Source organism: Zootermopsis nevadensis, unplaced genomic scaffold (assembly GCF_977971745.1).
Source record: "Zootermopsis nevadensis isolate Lab colony 2312 unplaced genomic scaffold, Znev_1.0 Znev_ptg000010l, whole genome shotgun sequence".
Classification (NCBI taxonomy): Eukaryota; Metazoa; Arthropoda; class Insecta; order Blattodea; family Termopsidae; genus Zootermopsis; species Zootermopsis nevadensis.
In genome coordinates, this window is record NW_028259142.1 from 6,799,567 (window position 1) to 6,812,482 (window position 12,916).

General features: G+C 39.6%; 1 protein-coding gene across 15 annotated transcripts in view; it reads left to right on the forward strand.

The window, feature by feature from the left end:
* The window catches only part of LOC110835956 (MAP7 domain containing protein ensconsin), a 220,188-nt gene that overhangs the window by 92,006 nt on the left and 115,266 nt on the right, over window positions 1-12,916 (forward strand). For 2 of the 15 annotated variants that reach the window (XM_087346385.1, XM_087346393.1), the window contains exon 1: window positions 11,887-11,941. The exons of the other annotated variants lie outside the window; for them this stretch is intronic. In XM_087346385.1, the coding sequence (XP_087202511.1) occupies window positions 11,896-11,941 (46 nt within the window). In that variant the 5' untranslated portion in view covers window positions 11,887-11,895. Of the gene's footprint in view, window positions 1-11,886; window positions 11,942-12,916 lie in introns of those variants that run through there. 15 annotated transcript variants of the gene reach the window in all.

Consider the following 12,916-nt stretch of genomic DNA (forward strand, 5'->3'; position numbering starts at 1 on the left):
TACCAAAATACACGGCCCAACAGAGAAGACAGTCATATTTAAGCACGGGAAGTCTGTAATTTAAAGTGGCGCCTATGTAAAGTAGCCTGTGTTATGTATATTTCAAGTCTTGTTTTGTGCTAGAAATATCAATTTTTTCGATACACGTTTTTCCTCCACCAATTGTAGGAACTTAACGTCGACAAACCTTTGGCCTGGGCGTGGTGTACTTGCTCTGAATTAGTTCGTTCTGTTGTATATTGATAGCAGCTACAGTGACCGGATTTCCTGTCGATTTGTCGCATCTTTTTGAAATCTGTAGAACCAGTGGTCTGCGTTTCAGTATGCTACCTGCCATAGAGACAGAAGAATGCGAGACGCGGAACTGAAGTAGCCTACTTGACGTTGCAATAGGTCGCTTTTATTATGCTGCTTCGCGTACTGTAACCTGAAGGTTTCGTGATTTGTGTGCAAAGTTGCCTGCGGCGTGACCCGTTAAAGTTGGCAGAATTAATTATTTTTTGCGTTGAACAGTAATAACATTTGTTGAAGCATCTTGTTTGCAGTACAAACTACATTAAATTTTGAAACATATTCACCACACGTGAAGCCAGCAGGTTAAAACATGACGTCACCTGCTTGGACTATTTTATTGTCACAGTAATATTTTGTGTATTTATCCAATATAACCGTGCTGAATTGAAACCATCAATAAATATTTTAATGTGGGTTTAGTGATTTTTAAATCGTCTTGTACAATCAGAGCAGATTATATCGTTACGTTAGACGGGGCAGTCGCGATAAGACTACTGTCATCGAACTTAACTTAAAGAACCCTTCATCCTGTCGGTTGGAACGCCTGGTTTCCGCATAACACAGTTTGGGAAACATTAATCTAAGAATACATTCTCTGTGAGGCGAATACTTGGCACCATACTCCTATAAAGATGTATCGGATCTCAGTTAAAGTGACCTTTAAAATAAATTAACGTGGAGCAACGTTTGTTGGCGTGTCGTTAGTGGCAGCGTCTCTCGAAAAGTATTAAATTTTCATAACTAACTAGTTGGCTTACCGAACCCGAAGGTTCATCACCGAAGTAACAAAAGCCCTCCACCGGACCCTGTCCTGGGCCAACAAAATCCAGTTTCCTTCAACTCCTATCTCCCATAGATCCCGCCTGACATTATCCTCCCATCTACGTCTAGGTCTCCCCAGCGGTCTCTTCCCTTCAGGTTTCCCAACCAATACCCGGTGCACATCTCTTGTCCCATCCATGCGCGCTACATGCCCAGCCCATCCCATTCTTCTCGACAATACTGGGGGAGGAGAATACATTTTTAAGGTCATCATTATGCAGTTTTCTCCACGCCCCATCGTCTTGTCTCCTAGGCCCAAATATCCTCCTCAACACCCTGTTCTCAAACACCTGCAATCTGTGTTCCTCCCTCTGAGTGAGAGACCATGTTTAACACCCATACAAAACAACAGGAAGAATTATTGTTTTGTATTTGTCATATTCTTATTATTCAGTGTTCTGTCTGACGACAGGTCCATTGCTCTGCCCAAAAAGAGCTCTCCAGTTTACCCTATTCTCAGCTTCTCGCTTTAATTCCTGGAACGTCATCTTCTTTCCTTGTTTCAGATCGTCGGTTAGCTGTATCAGTCTTCTTCCCAGTCCTCGCTTTCCTTCGTTTGCCCTTGTCCTAACTAACTAACTAACTAACTAACTAACTAGGTGGTTTACAGAACCTAAAAGTTCATCACCGAGTTAACCAAAGCTCTTCACTGGACCCTGTCCTGGGCCAACAAAATCCAGTCTCCTTCAAGTCGTATCTCCCATAGATCCCATCGTCTTCTCTCCTAGGCCCAAATATCCTCCTCAACACCCTGTTCTCAAACACCTGCAATCTGTGTTCTTCCCTCAGAGCGAGAGATCATGTTTAGCACACATACAAAACAACAGGCAAAATTATTGTTTTATATGTTTATTTTTTAAAGTTAATGGACGTGGTTATTCAAGCACACCAATTTAAAAATGTGAATTTTTTTAAACCACATTTTTCACACATCACATAATTTAGCCGCTGTCTGCTGCGGTTGAGTTTGGAACCGTTTTGCGGATACTTTAAATACAACTACGGCTGTCTGCTTGTCCATTTAATACCGCTAAGTTATTTAAGTTAAACTGCTATTGTGAACTAGTTTGATTTTCTTTTGTAACCTGCATAAAACAAGAAGTTTTGCTGAATGTCTGAAAGAATCACAGTTCGTATAGTTTGAATATCGACTGTGTGAAGTGTCTTCACGGACTGTACCACTGTCGCTAGTGAAGTCTGTTTACGAGCTATTTGTGTTCGTAAATCAAGGGCCAATTTAGTCACTAATCATATTGAATGCGTGATAATAGAACTAATGAATATATAAATATGCATATGTCATTGGCGGATTGTGAAAAATACTGAAAAAATATAACATCCCACTTGAAAGACAGGATATTTGTTTTTAACTTTATCAGATATAAAGTATTTATGCTCAAAGTAAATGAGGGCTACATACCTAACGGTGTTTCTTCACTGCGTGAAATATGGCACAGCACTTGTTGGGGCGTAGTCATGGCTTCCTTGGACACGTGTCACAATAAAACGAAATTTCCCTCCTGCCTCCTTTCACTTTTCTGTTGTGGCACACTGCAAAATCCTTTGTTACCTTGCTTTGATGTGCCTGAATTAGGTTGCAGTTTGCCATTTAGACAGATTAAGGCTTGGATGATTCACTGACACTTTTGCATGCCCCAGTTTGACTTCAGATCACGTACAATTCTGTCCGACGTAGGGCCGGAAAGGGCAGGGATACAGCACGTAGAAAGAATTGACTGATGGACGTCGGGGGTAGGAGGGCGTTAACACTGTTAGGTCGAGCATTGTGTTGAACTGAACACCCCAGAGCGTATGAAAAATGTATTGATTTTACCGTGTCAACTTCACGTCGTTGCAATTTGCCGTTGCAAGCGTAACTCACGTTGTGTTCTCTAAACCATTTTGCATTACCATTTAAGTCTGTACTTGGGGTGTCACAAGACTCGAAGTCGGTATTTTAGAAGATTTAGGACGGTCACGCGTAGAAGAAACTGGTTTCATGTGATTTGTTTAATGTAATCTGTTATTTGCTGATCAACACACAAGATAAAATACCCTAGCTCAGTGCCAGTCATAAAAACGGGGCGGGGTAATTTCTGTGGTTGTTACGATAGTAATTTGAAGACAACGCATTTTAATAGTTTTTGATTGCAAAAATTTCCTGTCATATAATATCACATGTACTCAGTTATATTTTTCAAAAATATTTTTAACAAAAACAACATATTTTTAAAATTAATGCTGCTTGAATCAGGATTACTTCTGTGTAATTATAAAATAACGCTGACATTGAAATCTGAATGAAATTGTTAAAAATCGTGTGATAACAATCAGGACTCTGGAGTCGTACTAAAACCTCCGACTCCTTCATGAAAGCTCAATATGTATTAATAATGGTAAACCTACTAAAATGGTAAATGGTACCACAAGCGATTTCATTACCACAACGTTAATCATCAGGCTACTTTTTAGACTTATAACCTATATTTAATCATATGGGGTCCGCAGTGGCCCCGCGGTCTGAGGCGTAGGCCTTGTGCTGCTTGGTCGCAGGGACCGTGGGTTCGAATCCCACTCAAGCCATGGATGTTTGTCCGCGTTTTTCTGTGTTGTGCTGTACTGTGTACAGGTAGAGGCCTTGCGACGGGCCGATCCCTCGTCCAAGGAGTCCTACCAAATGTCTAATAGATCAAAGCCAACGAAAAGTTGAGGATCCGCAGTGCTCAGGCACTTGAAGAACGGGTCGTTCACAGTATCGCAGTATTTAAATATACGTCTAATGCTTATTGCAGAAATCTGTTGATTTATAGACAGTTTGTATTCTTAAGGTACCGGAGCCAAAGTTACAAAGCATTATTCCCACACCATGTGTCGTTGAATCTCCCTAATAGAAATTGTTCTTAAGATTTTATGTCGAAGTAGGAGTCGGTACATTTTTACCGACTCGACTCCACGGCCTTGATAATTATCTGAATAGGCTATGAGTTTCTGTACCTCATCACGTACTTTAAGAGCCAGTGATTCCACATCGCCTGTGGTCGCAGTGTTCTAATGAAGCAAGTTTTGGGAAACCCTCGAGCTTGATGTAGTGTTTGAACAGTTGTTCAACAGTCGTTTCACGCAACTCTGTCTTGACTTCCAATTGAAAGCATTTTTCGATGAAGCCATAGTTTATAGTGTTATGAAACTGATTTCATACAGCTTGTTTCTTATTTGGAAGACCGCTTCACGTAATTGGGCGTCAGAAACTTTGCAAGCTATGCAAATCCTCTCCATTCCTAATCGTTATTTACCTGTAGGTTTTTCAAAATTCTTAATCGGGGATAGAAAAAGTAAATAAATATTAGATGCACTAAGTGGGCAGTGGCCGCGACCCATCCATAGCAACTCCGATACTTTTTCAACAAAATGAGGAGACGTATCGTAACCGAGTCACATGTGTTTCAGCAGCCCTGTGGTTTGCTAAGAAGTGGAGGTATCGTTCGTAAAGTAGAACCACCCCGGAAAGAATAGCCTACCCCATCACACACTGACCGTAAATTTTCTATGACATTGTGTAAGAATGTGAATTTCCGTATAACTGAATCCGTCTTTGGTAAAGGTGGTTTCATTAGAGAGAAATGTTTTACGACGAAAATGCCAATGGCGATAAAATTCCATACGCACAGTGTTATCTGTGGACTGAAGAGCTTGGACGAAAACGATATGATACTGATAAAGAGTAGAGAATGTAGTGTTTTCAATTCCTTCGTTAGATTACTCTCTGTGCGACTCAGAAGCATTCCGGAAATACATGGTAAGTGTGAGGTCGCACGGCTTGTTACCCTCGGGGGCTCGGACGCCTTAGAGCAGTGGTATCAACCTTTTTTGTTCGCGTACCCCCAGATATAATTTCTCTTCAACTTTGTACCCACAAAGTTGTTGGTGTATAATTCAGGTTATACATAGTATATAATCTACATTTAAAATAAATTAAAGACGTTACATTACTGACTATTCAGTGTTTATCATAAAATAATATATATATTTTTTAAATTTCACGTACCCCCTAAGATTTCTTCGCGTACCTCAGGTTGAACACCACTGCCTTACAGCACTGCGGTCGGTATTTGTCTGAGTTCCTCGGTTGATTCTTGCTAATTATTTTACCATTTCTCCATACTCGTCTATCATCGCCCCACGAGGTTCGCGATAGCTCTGACCGAGCAGCGTGTTTTGGAGACCCGCTGTCGTCTCGGAGGTTTTTCGTTGTTTCGTCAATCCCTCCAAGCAGATGCCGGAATAATGCATTAATTTAGACTGCCAATGTTCCTCTCTGATCCCTTCCAGTTCGTTGTTAATTAATTCCGTCATTCGACGCTATGCAGTCTGAGCTACTGGTCAAAGCTGTCCCACTATACGCCATGTAGGCGTTTGGGGTGAGTGGAGGTATAACTCCTCTCTTCCTTGACCTCGGCACTAGATGGGGGTGAGTGGTCAGCATCATGCCCCGGCCGGCTTTACCCCCGGGAACGGACCCCGGTACCCATTGTAGAGGAGACTGGGTGGGCCCCAGAGCCGGTCTGGACGCAGAGGCTAGAGGAAAAATCCTCTGCTTTTGGGTCACTGTTGTGCAGGTTTATTCGAAGTCATTGTTGCGCAGCAGTGTTCCAATAATGATCTCGGTTCCCGTTGTAGCTCGTGACCTTGGTTTTCGTGTTGTCTGCCGCCGCTGAAGACCGTGACGTGACGCTCCTATAAGCTGTTCTGCGCTAAGATGCGCCTTCCGACTTTTTTGTGTTAACCTTCGTTCTTCATCACGCAGTTGTTACCCCCGAGTGTTCCACCAGGCAAGTAGATTCTTGTCCGTGCTCCGTAAACGCCAGGCTTGCCGCAGATCACTGAAATGGAGCACGTTTCAGGAAAACGCGATGTGTGGGTACTTGGCCAAGCGTAGCCTTGTTCTTCTACCAGATCCGCTCTTGGAAAAATGAAGTAAGCATTTCCTACACATCGTGTTATGAAGAGGACGGTCAGGATTTAAAAAAAATAATACATCTTAATTTTACAGCAGTATTTGAAACAATACAGATTCATTTTAATTATATTTTCTTCTCAACTATTCCCTTGGTATTCCCAGTTTGGAATTTTGCTCCACACGCCACTTCGTATTTTTCCACACTGTAACCAGATAAATGCGCGCATGATGAAAGCCCACACGAAAATTCCGCACGGAAAAAACCCCAGTCATAAATGCTCACATGAAAAATGCTCACATTAGTTTACCAAAAACAAATTCGGCCAACGGAGTCCAGGGGTAGGTTAGGTTAGTATGTATAGTATGTTCATAGTAAGCACATAACGCTTTATTAAGAGTGTATTACTTGATAGTATTGAGAACGTGATAATTTTTCTATGTGCGTATTTTTCTGTGCGGAATTTTCCTGTGAGCTTTTGTCACGGAACCTTTCCACACATATAACCCACACTAGTTTTGTCGTCTCGTGTTCTGGCCTTGGTTTCAAAACTAGCCCACTTTTCTTTTTTTATCCTTCAGTGGCGCGATTCGATAGCGAGAACATTCTTAGTCAACCTGAGAATTTCTTCTGACATGGGAAAAAGTAGAAAATGAAAGTGTTAAAACTATTCATGTGGGTTTATATGGCTAGTACGAAGTGTGTACACCGTCACTATCTATTTACATACGGGTAGAAAGCTTGCATGCCTCCAACAAACGGCATTAATAAACTTCACATTGTATTGAGATATTCAGTTGATCACTGTAGGACGCGCATGCGTCGTGAGATTCTGCGTGGTTGTTTACTCTCCCGTCACAAGTGGGCTGAGGCGCTGAAGTTGAAACCATATTGCTTTCTTTCTGAGTAGCGATTGGTGGTGGCAGGCAGGCAGTGAGTTATGTGCGCTTATGAGACCCAGCTTTCCATGAGGTTGCTTTACGCTCCAATTTGCGGTTTCCGTTATGGTTGATTCTGTAAAGGAAGAGGTGGGAAGTGATTTCTCTTTCACAACAAAGTTATAAAAAAGCGTTGTGTTGACATCACCACCGGAAAGTTAATATAGTCTGTCATGCTTCCCGTTCAGCTACCCACTCGTACCGCGAGGTTACCGGAGAAATGGCGAAATTATTTTTCACTTGCGAGGAGATCAAACGCAAGTCGACAATGTATTCAATATACGAGGGTTACTTCAAAAGTCATGGCAACTAATTTTTTTGGGGGCAATCACGTTGTATTTTTCTTGCCTACTGTACCAACACCCATTCACACTTACCTGATCTGACTACGCCAATCGGAGGAGTAAATCGTGCCCTTTCATATGAATATTTTGAACTTTCTTCAATACAACGTGTTTGCCCCCCAAAAATTAGTTGCCATCACTTTTGAAGTAACCCTCGTAACACCTTGGTTTGGCGCCTACAATTTAGTGAACATAACCTCTCTGTATTTTTCACTCATACTTATAACCCATCACATCCATTGTTTTTATAGAAACTGTATAGGACCGTACGTCGTTTGTTGGAATGCTTCTAGTTGCTTTTAATGTAATGCGACCACATACAGTCGAAGGGGTCCGCAGTGGTCGCGCGGTCTGAGGCGTAGGCCTTGTGGTGTTTGGTCACTGTGACTGTGGGTTCGAATCCTACTAAAACCATGGATGTTTGTCCGCGTTTTTCTGTGTTGTGCTGTCCTGCGTACAGGTAGAGGCCTTGCGACGGGCCGATCCCTCATCCAAGGAGTCTTACCGAATGTAATAGATCAAAGCCAACGAAACGTTGGGACCCGCAGTGCTCAGACACTTGAAGAACGGGTCGTTCCCAGTATCCCCCAGTATCCAGTACATACAGTCGAACTCATTTATAACGAGCACGGTTATAACGAGATCTGGGCTGTTGCGAGCAAACAGATAAGTGTTGGTTGGAAATGATGTATTTTATGAGCAACATTCCACGGTTAAAGCGATGACGGTAGTTGATCGCAAATCTTTAAGTCGTTATAACGAGCAGTGGCTGAACTGCCGTACGAGGGACTAAGATCTATTATTGCTTTGTCTGTTTAACATTATCGCCCTTATCTCTTTCCAGCTGATAGCAATTTCTAACCCTTTTAACGACATTCATTGCGTGTTTAGTTCGATTTCCGTTCTCAGAGCCTCAGTTAGAGCTGTTCTCGTTCTAGTGGTGTAGCAGAAATCCCCGAAGACCCAGTTTGGCGGGGATGCCGAGGGCCTACGGGGGCTCTGAGGTATCAGGGAAAATGTATAGTAATCTAAATGGTTACCCATTACATTACCTTACATTACATTCAGCTACCACAGACCCATCTTAAGCGTAACTAATTCAAGTTAAATAAGAAGTGTCTTAATCAAACTTTACTCAATTGTAAAGCACGTATAAAGGAAATATTTAGAATAAAGCCAATATATAAACTTCCTTTCCGTATAGACGTATTTACGTTAAATTCTCCGAAACCGTGGTTCCACTGACAACTTTTTCTCCCATTCTAAATCCTCTTTTTAACTCTTTGGCAATGTTTTGGATTTTTAGAAGAATCAGGGGGAGAAACCACCTGGCAAACTAACCAATGAAAATTTTCTGTATCGGTATGAAACATTCAGCTACAACAACGGTTATAACGAGCACTTTTTCTCGGTCCCTTGTATCTCGTTATTCCCGAGTTTGACTATTTTGAAAGCTACAGTTTCAGAAATGTATATCGTCGTGAAATATTCAGCTTTTAGACTTAGTCGAAAGTCGTCTAATAACGACATTAAAGTCAATTAATAACTGTTTCTAACGACTGAGTGTTCAGTATGTTCGTAACAACTATTGTGTTTTACAGACGAGGTGTAGAATTGTTTAAATGTGTTTATGCATGTCTTTGAGGAACTGTGCAGTGATCATTTGGATGGAAATTTGACAGATATTTAAGTGTCCCCACAACTCTGTGTTTAATCTGTATAAAATGAGGTCACAAATTACGTGTTCGGTCTCTATGTGAGGATGTTGAACAGTTTTGATGATATTAATGGAATAAATCGAAGATCAAATTTATGTCATTGAATATTTACGAGAATTGCAGAAACAACAAATCAGACATGTCTCGAAATGTTATTGACGATGATGTTGAATTATCGATTTCAATTTCTCGGCCTTTTTCGTGTCGTCATTATGCTGCTTTAAAAAACCATTACGTTTCGTAAGATGCCTCTTCTCCCATCCTTAGGGCGGTATCGCACTAGGATGCCAACGGGAGGCCATGGCGCAGCTTCCAGCATCTCGGCCAAACTTAATGCATTAATTTAGTAGTCATATAACGCACCTGGCATCCGTCTGGCAGCGCTTCCAACTTGGCATCGCTGCCAACCAAGATGTCAAGTTCAAATGCTACTGGCATCGCTGCCAAGGCCAAATCAACATCACATGACAGTCTGGCCAGTCCATTGACGTCCGTGCGTGAATGTGCTTGTGTGTATTTCTGTTTCTTCCAAACATGGATAATTTCGACACCGAAAGATTTATAATTGAAATTCAGTCCCGACCATCACTATGGGATTCATCTGCTATTGAATACGTAAACCGGGACTTGAAAAAAAGAAACTGGGTAGAACTTGTGGAAATATTTGGAGGAGATTTATTTACAGTAGAAGAGAAAGAATTAGCTAAGAAGGGTTTCTATGGCTTTATTTGTGGGGCCGCTTTCCAATATGGCAACTTGATTTTTAAGTTTTTTTGTTTAGCAATCTATATATCTATCTATATATCACAAATAATGTGAATTAAGAAGAAACCTGCTTTTATAATGTTTTATTAAATAAAGTTTGTTCATGTAATATTACATGTGATTTGCAAGAACTGAAATATTTCAAATTCAATAATGGTATGGACGTGCAAAGAGTGTGTATGGAGAATTTTTTTTACGTATTTCTTTGTTACAGAATTGAAATTCACTCCAGGTATGTCGTTTTGATAAAGGTAAATCTCATTTTCTCAAAAGTGATAAAAGTGGACATTTCTCCTTGCTAATAGCCCTTCATTTCGTGATCTCATAATGTTGATCCATCTGTTCGCTCGACTGGCGTCGAAAGCTGGCAGCTTGTCTGGCGTCTTTTTCTGGCAGCTGGACGCCATGGCATCGCTGTTGGTGTCGCTACCATGGCATCCTAGTGCGATACCGCCCTTAGATGAACGCACACAGTCTGGTCTGTTAGAAAGAGATAATGTCTTTATGTGGACTCTGAGAAATGGGTTTGATGGCCTATATATTCCAGCTGTGCATAGATCTGTCTGTGGTTAATAATATGTAAGATAAATATTACAATTATATAGAACTTTCAACCAAATTGAAGGACCGATAATAATAAGATTAGATGTAGCTTCCCATAGTAAGGCAATTATGGTTATAAATAAGTAGATTGTAGTCATATGTTATAAATTGAAGTTAAACAGAGATAATACCTGGAAATCAGCGATATTATTGGCGTTTGTATCCAAATAGACACTGAAGTTCCATCAACATATTTGTGTTGGGCAATGAATATTAGACCAAAGAATAGCAAAACCCACACATTCGGTACTAAAAATAAATAAATTAAATGTGGGAAAAATAAAGATGTTATAGCAAGGTGGATAAAAGAGGAAGAAACGATGTTAGTAAGTGAACTGACTCGTGGTTTTATGATTAGATTAAAATGAATTATTAGTACCTAGATAGGCTGTTGTTATGGTAAATCACCTGATTTCTGAAGATGGAAAAAATAAAGTAATTATCGTACGTTAAGATGGAAGCACCGATAAGTTTTACTAGATTCCTTCTGGATATAAATTAAGAAGGAATATCCGAACATAGGTGTCAGGGTATTTCTAATTTTGATGCAGTTTTCTATATCAAATTTATGTGCGCTCGTGTTCTCTACTGTCGTCGGCAAAATAAGAAGGAAAGAGAAGTCAATCGCGTATGAAGTGCGAGTTTGTGTATCTAAAATTCGTTGCAATATTAAAAATGTTTTTGAATGCCATCAGTCCAATATTTCACGTTAAATGTTAAATTTGATTTTAATTTATTTGTTTCTTCGACTTTTAAAATAAACGTACGTTAAAAACATTCCGTCGATATTATTAACAGCTCACGGGTGCCCTGAAGTATAATGAGTAATTGTAGGGTTCTGTCAGTTAACAAATGTTTCATAACTACCTCTTTTAACACATTACTTTATCAATTATTTATTTTAATCCGTCTGATCACAATATAATTTTATTTAAAATTTTCTTATAATTAAGATAATAAAATATCATTCATGTTCCATATCGATTGATCGATTTACATTTCGGAACATTTACACAACATATTTCGGTTTTTATAAAACCATCATCAGGTGTAAAATATATCTAAGAACTTAAAACTCAATTGTCACTTCTGTAGTTTTTTGGTGATGTTTCATTACGTTTGTTTTTTCCATTTTTTGGGCGAAGGTGTTGTTTTTCTTAAATGTTATTAGATGTACATATCGGCCTGTAAGTAAATGATTGAAAGAAACACTAAAGAATTTGAAAGAATTTATATAAGAATTTAGAGAATAAAATGCAAAATATATAAATTATAGTTAGAAAGTATCAATAAAATTTATATTTTATTATCTTAATTATAAGAAAATTTTAAATAAAATTATATTGTGATCAGACGGGTTAAAATAAATAATTGATATAATATTCACAATATGACGCAATTACACTACATTACTTTAATACGTTATTCTTTTTTCTATTTTAGGTAAGTAAATGCCATGTTTCCAAGTCCGCTCGACAGATGTCCTGCCTCTGCTAACGTATGTAAGTACCATCAGTAATACAAACGGAACGGAATTGTAACCCAATTTTTACCGTGCATTTGCTTTACAGTTACCGACACAGATGTTGAACGACGCGAGTTGTGCACTGTAAACAACGTCTTCTATACAAAAATGCGATGATTGTCTTTTAAGTACGAAGCCTCGAATTTACTGTAGTGAAGATAATGGGTAGGAAATTCTTCCGTGATGTTTACTTCTTTGACATTATCACGCTGGTCACACTGTGTGTTTATGGAGAATCTTACCAAAGAAACGCCTCGCTCAGATTATTAAGCGAACAGTACGTGCGCTAAAATCGACCGTCATCACGAGCCGTGACTGAAAATGAACTCGTGTTATAACTTGTATTTCATCAGGCACGGTTACCACAGTTCATCTGTTGTTAGGATCGTTTGGGGTAGGCGTATTTAAGTTTGATTAGAAAATGTCTTGGAAAACGCTGTGGACTGAGGTCATGTGTCCCAGGATGGTGCGGGACTGGCGGGCCCTTGCAGAACTTCAGATTTCATAAAGACTGATGTCTTACCAGCTCAGTGACTGTCAAATTTCGAGAACGTTTCTACTCCGTGGAATTTGTATGTTGGTTAGTTACAGTTGAACCCTTGGTTCTGACATCATATTGGTAGCTGCAAATAATGAATATCCAATATATCACATGCGAGATTTGTTTTTATTTATTGTTTATTTAACGACACTTAGAAATATTTTCCGTTCGTGTCCCTCTGACAGCTTGTGGTACGTTTTGGACAATTTGTCCTTTTTTTTAGGGTTATTTGGTGGATTTTTTAAAATCATGATATATATATATATATATATATATATATATATATATATCATGTCGCTGTATGTTACCCGAAATTGTGAGTTTAATTCCGTACCTTTAAAAATACAAGCTTGGAGGCCGTACGAAGTTTAGAAATGTGGTAGGCAGTAATATCACGTTATGATATAGGGC